The following is a 9,981-nucleotide window of genomic DNA, read 5'->3' as shown; positions in this document are numbered from 1 at the left end:
TCTCCTTGCCCTGCTTGCTTGGAAAGAAGAAATTGGGACAGTCACACAGGGGTCTGGAGTCCAAGTCTCTTATCTTTATTTTAACAGACTGGCGGCATCAGGTCGCAGCAGCAGTACAGGGTTCCTGGCTGGGCAGCACAGGCCTGGGGCGACAGCTCCTGTCTTGTCTGCCCAGGGCAGTGTCAACTTAGGCCTCTACTCCATGGCTGTGAAAGGACAGCAGCCTCAAGGCAGTCTAGCTCCTGGGCATAGGCAGCCAAACCCCCTCCCATATCCAGCTAAACCAGCTCCAGGAAAGGAGAAGGTCCTGTTTCCCTGGCATCCTTGGGGCCCAGGGACTGGTTCTTTCACCGGATGATCTTGCCTGGTTGAACCACAGCAGCATTTGGGCTTTTTCATCCTTTCCTACATCAAGAACTTTCCCAAATGTGGGCCCTGGGGCCCTAGCAAAACAGTGGCCTTGGCCACAGGCTCTGGGCCTCTGGGAGGCTCCCATCTGGCATCAGGTGGCGGCACAGAGCAGGGCTGTCAGCACGGGCAGAGAGCTGGGCACAAAGAGTAGCCAGACGGCAGGGCGTGCCACAGGGCTCCGAGGGTGGGTGGCCCTTATGGTAGAGAAACCAGAAGGTCTGGAAAAGTTGCATGTCGCCCCGCATGCGATATACCAGGTTGTGCCAGGCGGTAGGCAGTGTGTTGGGCAGCCCATAGGTTTCTCGAGCCCTGTAGAGAAGCTGCCAGTGCGGTATGGCTCCCGGTGTGTTTGCCTGGGTCAGATTCAGGATGTAGGTCTCATGGTCCAGGACCACGTGAGAGCTCCCAGAGTAGTTTCCGTCTATGTGGTACACACGGTAGCCTGCAAGGAAGTGGGGCTGACTGGAGGGGAAAGGAGCAAGGGTAACTCCAGGGAGGGGCCACACATCCTGCCCATGCTTTGCAGGCTCTGGCTCCAACCTCCTTCCTCTATCCCACCAACTCCAGGATAAGGGAGGCTCCCTTCTGCCTCACTCACCAGGATTAAGGCCGATGTAGGTAGTTGCACTGGGTGCCAGGAAGGCTACAGCCAGCGGCCGGCTCAGAGTCTCTTCATCATAGAAGACCTCAAATTCATCCACATGAGTGTGGCCAAAGAACTGAGCAGCCAGGGTGTTCTCATACCTGGCCAGAAGGTACTACATTCAGAAGATTCTAGGGAGGGGTAGGAAGACATCTGGGGAGATAGGATGCCCTCTTCCTCCAACCTGTTCTAGTGAGGAGCCTCCCCACTCCATGGGACAACAGGGATGGTGAGATGCTCAAGGCAATTTTCAGCCTTCAGACACTCACCCTGTCCCTATTCCCACCCTCATCTCCGTCCTACCTGGCTACAATTCGGTAATAATTCCAGCTCCAGCTCTTCAGACAGTGCCCTGGGGGAATGTGGCCAATTATATGCACCTAGTAAGGAGAATTAAGGATGGTAATCAGGGCATCCAGGGGTCCAGGCAGCCCTGGCTAGAGAAAGGGGGACTGAATGAAGGCTTTCAACAGTGACCATGAGCTGAATCCCCAGGGAACACTTGTTGGGAATGCCAGGAAAATCAAACTTCTGTGCCCAGAGGTGCTCCAGCTCAACAGAAGCCTGCTTGTCCCCCAGCACCACCGTGTTCCCACTACTGGCCCTCACTTTGTCTCCTCGATCCTCAGCAGCCTGAAGCTCCCCCACCAGCCACTGGAGCTGTCCTGCGGGATCCGTGGAGTTGATCAAGAGCCAGAAGTTCTCACGGGAACAAAAATTCATATTGAGAGAGATGAGGCGGAGACCGGGGTATGGGGAGAGAGCATAGAACCCCCCAATTCTGAAACAAAGTAAACATGAGAGGTCAACACTTGTTCCAATCCTGGTCCTCCTGTGCTGGGCATTTGGGTGGAGGGTAAAAGCATACATGACATCTTCCCCACCTGCAAGGAGCTCACAGTCTAGCCAGAGACCAAACAGTTCTAATTATTGGGTCTGTGTGACACAAAAGACTCCGAGGGCAGAGGGCTCCAGGAGTATGGGGGAGGGATAAGAGTTAGCTAGAATGGGAAGCAAGGACCACACAGAGGGAAGATGACATGGGATGGATAAGGTGGGAAAAACTGGAGCACTTAAAAAAAAGGGGGAAATCATTTCCAGAGGGCCAACATGAGCAAAGACACAGCTGGGGCATAGAGAGGTTATGCTGCCAGACCTTTGAAGTAGGGTGGTGAAGATAAGAGTAGAAAGGGAGGGCTGGAAAGCCGGGTGCAGTGGCTCATGCCTGTGATCCCAGCACTTTGGGAGGCCGAGGTGGGCAGATCATGAGGTCAGGAGATCAAGACCATCTTGGCCAACATGGTGAAACCCCATCTCTACTAAAAATACAAAAATTAGCTGGGTGTGGTGGCGTGCACCTGTAGTCCCAGGTACTTGGGAGGCTGAGGCAGAATTGCTTGAACCCAGGAGGTGGAAGCTGTAGTGAGCTGAGATGGTGCCACTGCACTCCAGCCTGGGCAACAGAGCAAGATTCCATCTCAAAAAAAAAAAAAAAAAAAAGAGGGCCAGGAGCAGTAGCTGATGCCTGTGGTCCCAGCATTTTGGGAGGCCGAGGCGGGAGGATTGCTTGAGGTTAGGTGTTTGAGACCAGCCTGGGCAACATAGCAAGATCTTCTCTCTACAAAAACTAAACTAAAATTAAAAAAAAAAAAATAGCCTGGTGTGGCAAAAGAGTAGAAAGGGAAGGAGGAGTCAGATTAGGGGAGCCAAATGAAGAGCACTAAGGACTCATGCTAGAGCAATCAGAGACAATGCCCCAGGTTCCCTTCTCCCTTCACTTTCATTCACCTTTCTTTTCCCTTCCTGGGTTTCCATGGACGATAAGTACCTGAGGGTGCGCAGGGCCTCAGCAGGCAGCCAGGGCTCCCAAGCCTTGGCCATCGCTTCATAGAGCCAGCGGGAGGAGTGGTTGCCCTCAATGAAGGGGGGAGGGAAGCTATTGACAGGTGTGCTTTCATGGTTACCCACAGCAGGGTACACTGGCACTGGCCCCAGGAACTTCCTCACAAGTGCTGTGACAGTGGTCAGGGCCCGCAGTTGGTCCTGACGAGTCTGGTGCCAGACATCATGTGCGGGGATGTCTCCTGTCCAGTACACCATATCAAAAGGGCCGGCTGGGCCCAGCCCACTCAACAGGCTCTCCAGGGTCCTCAGGGGCAGGTCACACTTGCTGTATTCGCCCCAGTATCCGGCACCTGGCCGGGACGCGGGCGGCAGGCCAGAACCCCGGCGGCAACACAGTGGGTCTGCACAGTCAGGGTCCATGCCCTCCAGGTAGTCATGATCCCAGTGCAGGTCAGTGAGGAAGAGGATGCGGCTGACAGGGGCGCCTGGGGCTGGGGGGCTAGGAGGTTTGGGGGGCGGCTTCGGCACAGTAGGCAAAGAGATGTTCCAAGGTGAGAAAATGTCCCAGTGCCCACAGGTGGAGCCCAGGAGCAGGCCACAGGCCTCAGATGGGCTCAGCACTGAGCGTCTCCACACCTCCACCATGTCATCCTCAAAGAGGTGGACAATGGATTGGCACACGGCAGGTGGTGCTATCTTCAGCAGATTGCACAGCTTGATGGCCACGGAGCCCACGCGAGCCACATTGGGTTCCTTCTGCAGTGGGAGGAGCGCATGGTGAGAAATCAGAGGCAGAGCAGAGGAACCAGGCCAACCCCTGGCCACCACCCCTTGGGCCTCCATTTCCAAACTGGGGCTGGGCAGGACTCAGTGCACCAAGCTCAGTGCACACCTTTGCCTTCCAGATATTGCCCTGTAACTCAGGCAGCGCCAGGCCATCGCTTCTTCTTTAGCTCACCGGCCTGTGGCATGAGGCCTTTGCTTGGCAAGCTGACTTCCTCAGGCACTGTCTGCATTATTTTCTTACTTCACAAAGGTCACAATGGGGTGATGGTGGCATGTAGCCATTGGTGTCCCCAAAGGGGAGCAAACTCAGTGATGGATTGTAGATGCCACCCTCTCCATCAGGGATGCGTTCTGAGCCCAGCGCACCAGCATCAGACCCAGCCCCCAGCCCCAGCACTCCTTTCGGCCTCCTCCACTGCAGCCCCTTCAGTGCTCACCTTCAGCCCGAGGTTGATGGCGGTGAATAGACCTTTGCAGACTGGGCAGGTGAGGTTCCCCCACCCAAAGACATCTCGGAGCCGGGGCACTATGCGATGTAACCTGGCAGGATGGCCTTGGGGAGAAAGAGGGTGAGCCTCTGCCGGAGCCCAGAGAACCCGAGAGTCAGACAGAGCCAGCGCCAGCGCCAGCGCCAGTACCAGGCCCATCCAAAGGAGTCCGGGGGCTCCGGCGGTCCCGTCTTGTCCCTGTTCCCGGCCGGACCTGGGGCAGCTCTGGCGGAGTGACGCTCCGTAGCGGGGCATTGTCGGGCTTCCTACACGGGGCTGGTTCGTCTGTCCCGTCCCCACCGGCCTGGACCCTAGCCAGCCCTCAGGGCCCCGGGAGGCGCTGGGGACACCCGATTACCCTTCTCTGTAGTCGGCTGACTGCTCCGCCGCCGGCCGCAAAGCAGCTCCGCCCCTTCCTCTTCCTCTTCCTCTGATCTCTAACAGCTGATCTCTCGGTGGCGGGCAGCTGTCAACGCTGCGGAGGCGGAGCGGGCGGGGCGCTCCCGGGACCGCCCCGATTCCGCCCCCTCTCCCTGCCCCCGCCCTGCCCCGGGCGCACGGGCTGCGGGGGTGGGGACTCTCCCTGAGGTCACCAGGGGCTCCGCCTTGAGGTCACAGCCGCGGGAGGCCGTGCTCGTGCTTTGGAGCTCCACGTGGTGTGGTCGGTGGAAGACGTCTCCTTTGTCAGAATCTGCGCTCAGATTCCCGGAATAGCTGCCAGACCGACCCCAGCGTTGAGCCCGGGAAGGGAAGGTAGGAGAGAGCAGGGCCGGCAGGATCCTCCCACTGGGTGTGTTGCCTCTGACACGAAGGCGCCTTCCCTCGATTTCCCTTGCTCTGCCACTGGCACCAGCCCTCTTGAGTCACCCTGAGAATCACTCACCTGTGATTCAGATGAGGAAACAAACCTTAGAGATGGTGAAGAGACTAGGAAGCCGTAAAGACCATATAGCCATGGGGGCCAATAACATGGGCTGGAACCCAATTGGGTCTCCCACCTCCGTGTATCCACGACAGTAAAAGCGAGCATTTATGGAGTTGTTTACGATGTGCCAAGCACCAACCCAGGCACTTTATAATTAATAATCTTCAATTCTCACAACAACCCTAAGAAGTACCTATTATATTGGGGCTCAGAAATCCATACCCAAAATATGGTGGTTTGACTTACTAAGTTAAGCCTTAAGGTCTGTCTGACCTTCCTACTCCCGCCCCCTTTCTCCCAAAGCCGTTACCTAGCGTCCAGACCCATCAGAAGGAACAACTGTTTTTTTCTTCCCCTCCCTATAAAACCAAGAATATAATCACACTTGAACAGACCCTTTCACATGATAATGTACTAGTTAATCTGTTCCCTGATCCATTCCTTCTCCCTCAGCAGAATTCCTCTTCCCCTCACTCCCATAACCCGCTTTGCCAGAATGACACATAAGCTTCTGAACTCGTTTGGGAAGTGGGTAGTCACTCTGTGGTTCCCCGTGGACACATTAATAAAATTTCTATGCCTTTTCTTCAATTAATCTGTTTTTTGTGGGTTGATTTTTCAGCAGAATTTCAGAGGGCGAAGGGAAAGTTTCCCTTGGTCCCTACAAATACTATTATTACCCCCCTTTACAGATAGGATGAGGCACAAAGAAGTTAAGTGGCAGAATAGCAATTAAACCCTAAGCTGTTTGACGAGTGCTTCTGAGGGATCCTCAGAGCTATCAAGTCCTGTCAGTTCTTTCCTTTGATAATTTTTTACAAGTGTTTTTTTCCCCCAGTTCTGGGGACATCATCTCAGATAGAGTACTCACAGTAATAATTAGCATGCATTTTAAAGATTATGTACTATGAAAAACAAAACAAAACAAAACCTTTTTATCTAAGGAAGATGAGCCCCTTTAAATTATCAGGCCCAGACAGGCATTTAAAATGTAGCAACAGTCACTCTCACTCTTCTTTGAGCTAAGTAATTATCTCTTGAAACCACTTGCTATGCCAAGTAGCCATTAAATGCCATACACCTTATAGTTCAACAATGTATAGCCAAGTGCTAAACAATGTATAACCAGTGTTATTTCTGTAAACAATGAGAATTCCTGATGAACAACTTTTGTATTCACTTCCTCTCCTAATTCATCTTTCTTTCTTTGAAAATATGAGCCTCTCTTTTGTTGTCCAGAGTGCTCCCCCAAGACAACTTGCAAGTGTGTCCTGGGTCGCAGTCCTCAACCTTGGCCGTTGGCCCGAATAACCCTCTGTAGGTACTTTTCTGAGGACTCTGCCTTAAGTTAATCCTCACAACAAATTTGGAAGTCGGTATTATAATTATCCCCATTTTACGGAGAAGGAAAGTAGGATTAAGTAAGTGGCTCAAGATCCCACAGCTAGCTAGTAAGTGCTGGAACTGGAATTTGGATGTGTCAAGCAAAACATGTCTGAGACAGGTCTCAATCGATTTAGAGGTTTATTTTGCCAAGGTTAAGGACATGGCTGGAAGAAATAAACACGGAATCGCAGAAACAGTCTGTGGTCTGTGGCTTTCTCCAAAGATCATTTTGAGGGCTTCAATATTTAAAGGGGAAAAGTGAGCTGGAGGGAAAGAAGAAGGGTATGGCAATCCACATGTCGCAAGAGAAAAGGAGCAGGTAGGGAGATACTCAATTATGTGTTCATCTGGCACTTTACATAAGATAAAGTAAATATGCCTGTGGAGATATTTAACCTTTTGTGTTTTTTTTTCGAGACAGAGTTTTCGCTGTTGTTGACCAGGCTGGAGTGCAATGGTGCAATCTCGGCTCACCACAACCTCTGCCTCCCGGGTTCAAGTGATTCTCCTACCTCAGCCTACGGAGTAGCTGGGATTACAGGCATGTGCCACCACACCCGGCTAATTTTGTAAATATTTAACCTTTTGTCTGTAGCTATCTGCTTAGGAACAAAAGGAAAGGCAGCTTCTTGCATGACTCAGTTTTCAGTTTATTTTTTTTCCTTTTGGCATAGTCAACTGGAGTCCTGAGTTTTTATTTTCCTTTCACAAATGCAACATTCTGGCTCTATTCTTTGCTGTGTGGGGACCCATTCAGAACACCAGAGTTGGTATAACAATTATTTTAAGCCGAAGACATTTCAGATTCAATAGATGCAGAAATAAACCTTCTGGGAGCTTTCTTCATCTGATTAAAACTTCTGGGAAATGTCACCCTAAAGGGAAAAATCTAAGGCAAACTTGATATAAGTAGAGAGTTTATTTGGGCCAAGTTTGAAGACTGTGAAGCGAAGATTGAAGTTGCCCTGAGTATATGCTCCCAATTAGCAGAAGTCACAAGTGGGTTTTTAAAGGAGAAGAAGAGGCAGTTCCTAATGAGGACTAAGCTCTGATTTTTTCTTATCTTGCCCAAATTCCTATCGAAAGGGTCTGGGGAGTCATGCCCTACAAACCAGAAATTCTTATCAGTTGGGTTTTATTTAACACTATATATTGTGACTGACTTTTCAGTCATACTCTGGCATAAAATTACGTGACAAAGAAGAAAGTCAAAATATTTTACCCCAAAACATGTTTCTTTGCCATATATATATATATATGTTTTTTGGTCGGGGGTGGGGAGCGGGACAGAGTTTCACTCTTATTGCCCGGGCTGGAGTGCAATGGGGTGATCTTGGCTTACTGCAACCGCACCCAGATTCAAGGGATTCTCCTGCCTCAGCCTCCCGAGTAGCTGGGATTACAGGCACCCACCACCACCATGCCCAGCTAATTTTTGTATTGTTAATAAAGATGGGGTTTTGCCATGCTGGCCAGGCTGGTCTCGAACTTCTTACCTCAGGTGATCCTCCTGCCTTGCCCTCCCAAAGTGCTGGGATTACAGGAGTAAGCCACCGCACCCGGCCACTTTGCCATATTTTGAAATGGCCCTGCAAAGTCGTACCTTATGGGGGAAAATTTACATCTGTAAAGAATCTCTAATAACACAGATAGATCTTTTTCTTCTGGGCCCTCCAATCCTGAAGAGATTAACTGAGAGTCTAGCACCTTTTAAAGGTCTGAATAGGAAACATTTGTCAACTGTTGTCTCTAAGGGCAGCCACTAAGAGACTTCAAAGAACCTTGGTCTCCACAATCCTTTTTTTTTTTTTTTTTAAGACGGCGTCTTACTCTGTCGCCCAGGCTGGAGTGCAATAGCGTAATCTCGGCTCACTGCAACCTCCGCCTCCCGGGTTCAAGCAATTCTCCTACCCCAGCCTCCCGAACAGCTGGGACTACAGGCGTCTGCCACCACACCCAGCTAATTTTGATATTTTTAATAGAGACGGGGCTTCACGATGTTGGCCAGGATGGTCTCCATCTCTTGACCTTGTGATCCGCCTGCCTTAGCCTCCCAAAGTGCTGGGATTACAGGTGTGAGCCACTGTGCCCGGCCTCCACAAATCTTTTATCTTAACCTGAACATTTCCTTTCTATTGATCCCAGGTCTTTAGACAAACTCAACCAATTGTCAACCAGAAAATGTTTAAATTTCCCTATAGCCTGGAAGCTCCCCATCCCCCAGCTTCAGATTGTCCCACCTTTCTTGACCAAACCAATGTATTTCTCAAATTTATTTGATTGATGTCTCATACATCCCTAAAATGTATAAAACCAAGCTGCACCCTGACCACCTTGGGTACATGTTCTCAGGACCTCCTGAGGGCTGTGTCACGGGCCATGGTCACTCATTTGGCTCAAAATAAATCTCTTCAAATATTTTACAGAGTTTCACTCTTTTCATAGACACTAAGTTGCTCACCAAGAATTTACATAAAAATAACATAAGCTATTGATTGGCTATGCCTTGTTCTTTGTATCATAAATCCCAGGAATGTGAAGATAAAGGGTGAGGCATGTCTGACTAGGAACAAACAATTGCACCCCACTTCTTGGTTTTGTGGGAGCAAGGGTGGGGGTGAGGGGTGGAGTGTATGACTGAAGTCCCATACTCATGTCTCTCTGGACCTGATACATTTTGCGTACCTCACATAGTTCAGAGTGCTCTGAGCTATTTTTCTTTTATCAGAAATGAAGACTGCCATACATACCCTCTTCAGCAAGGCTTCCACTCTGAGGAGGGAGACCAAGAGTAAACTCAACATAAATACCCTTTTCAGGGAAGTTTAATGGCTCTGAAGAAGACAGAAAGACCACACATGCTGGCATAGACCACAGCATCACACACTTTCTGGCCTCACGTTTGTTCTTTTGAAAACCCTTTTGTCTTTCCTTAAGAAACCTCTTTCTCCCCTGGAACTTTTCTCCCCTTTCCCTTTCTCCTACTAAGTTAGATGTGTAAGCCTTTTCCTTCCTTCCTTCCTTCCTTCCTTTTTTTTGAGACAGAGTTTCACTCTTGTTCAGGTTGGAGTGCAATGGCGTGATCTCAGCTCACCGCAACCTCTGCCTCCTGGGTTGAAGCGATTCTCCTGCCTCAGCCTTCCGAGTAGCTGGGATTACAGGCGTGAGCCACTACGCCTGGCTAATTTCAACCATTTGATGAGCCAGCTACTTCTTTTGTGGTTCCCTGTGCATATGAATAAACCCTTTTCTCCTGTTAATCTGTCTTTTGCCAGTTTAATTTACAGGCCTCAGGCACTGAACTTAAGAGGATAGAGGAAAAGGCTTTTCCTTCCTTATAGCTACTTCTTTTTCGTAACTGTAGGCTTGGATCTATAATCTTCAAGGATTCAAATTTTGGCAGTAGGAAAAGGAGGGAGGAGGGATGTCATGAACAAAGTACAAGGCATGAAAGAGCCTGGTAAATTTGCTATGAAACGTCATCTCCCATTTCCCTG

General features: G+C 50.3%; 1 protein-coding gene and 1 long non-coding RNA gene across 5 annotated transcripts; one reads left to right on the top strand and one right to left on the bottom strand.

Annotated features, from left to right (window-relative positions):
• Positions 1–54: 54 nt before the first annotated feature.
• SMPD1 (sphingomyelin phosphodiesterase 1) lies at positions 55–4,737 on the bottom strand. Of its 4 annotated transcripts, none has more exons than XM_003819073.5 (6): positions 4,123–4,737; positions 2,883–3,655; positions 1,664–1,835; positions 1,358–1,434; positions 1,010–1,155; positions 55–853 (listed from the first exon to the last, which is right to left on the bottom strand). In XM_003819073.5, the coding sequence occupies exons 1-6, from the start codon at positions 4,426–4,428 to the stop codon at positions 444–446; spliced, it is 1,884 nt and encodes a 627-aa protein (XP_003819121.3). In that variant the 5' UTR covers positions 4,429–4,737; the 3' UTR covers positions 55–443. The 4 variants fall into 4 exon arrangements, with proteins under 4 accessions (XP_003819121.3, XP_003819122.3, XP_034787933.3 ...); XM_003819074.5 differs by having other exon boundaries at positions 55–873; positions 4,123–4,428; XM_034932042.3 differs by lacking the exon at positions 1,664–1,835 and having other exon boundaries at positions 2,843–3,655; positions 4,123–4,428.
• Positions 4,738–4,785: 48 nt separating this feature from the next.
• LOC129393340 (uncharacterized) lies at positions 4,786–9,732 on the top strand. Its single transcript, XR_008620145.2, has 3 exons — positions 4,786–4,926; positions 6,906–7,053; positions 9,548–9,732. It is a non-coding gene; the product is annotated as an uncharacterized LOC129393340 (long non-coding RNA).
• Positions 9,733–9,981: the final 249 nt, after the last annotated feature.

Source organism: Pan paniscus, chromosome 9, assembly GCF_029289425.2.
Source record: "Pan paniscus chromosome 9, NHGRI_mPanPan1-v2.0_pri, whole genome shotgun sequence".
NCBI lineage: Eukaryota > Metazoa > Chordata > Mammalia > Primates > Hominidae > Pan > Pan paniscus.
The sequence above is the reverse complement of the archived record's forward strand: the minus strand, read 5'-3'. Positions and strand labels throughout refer to the sequence as shown.

What these genes read in the sequence shown, in the direction of transcription:
- SMPD1 (XM_003819073.5), bottom strand. Translation starts at nt 4,428, where the DNA reads ATGCCCCGCTACGGAGCGTCACTCCGCCAGAGCTGCCCCAGGTCCGGC. An exon ending in GAGGCCCTGCGCACCCTCAG is followed by an intron (nt 1,836 to 2,882) that starts GTACTTATCGTC and finishes ACTTTGTTTCAG; the next exon opens with AATTGGGGGGTTCTATGCTC. An exon ending in CTACATCGGCCTTAATCCTG is followed by an intron (nt 854 to 1,009) that starts GTGAGTGAGGCA and finishes ACTTCCTTGCAG; the next exon opens with GCTACCGTGTGTACCACATA.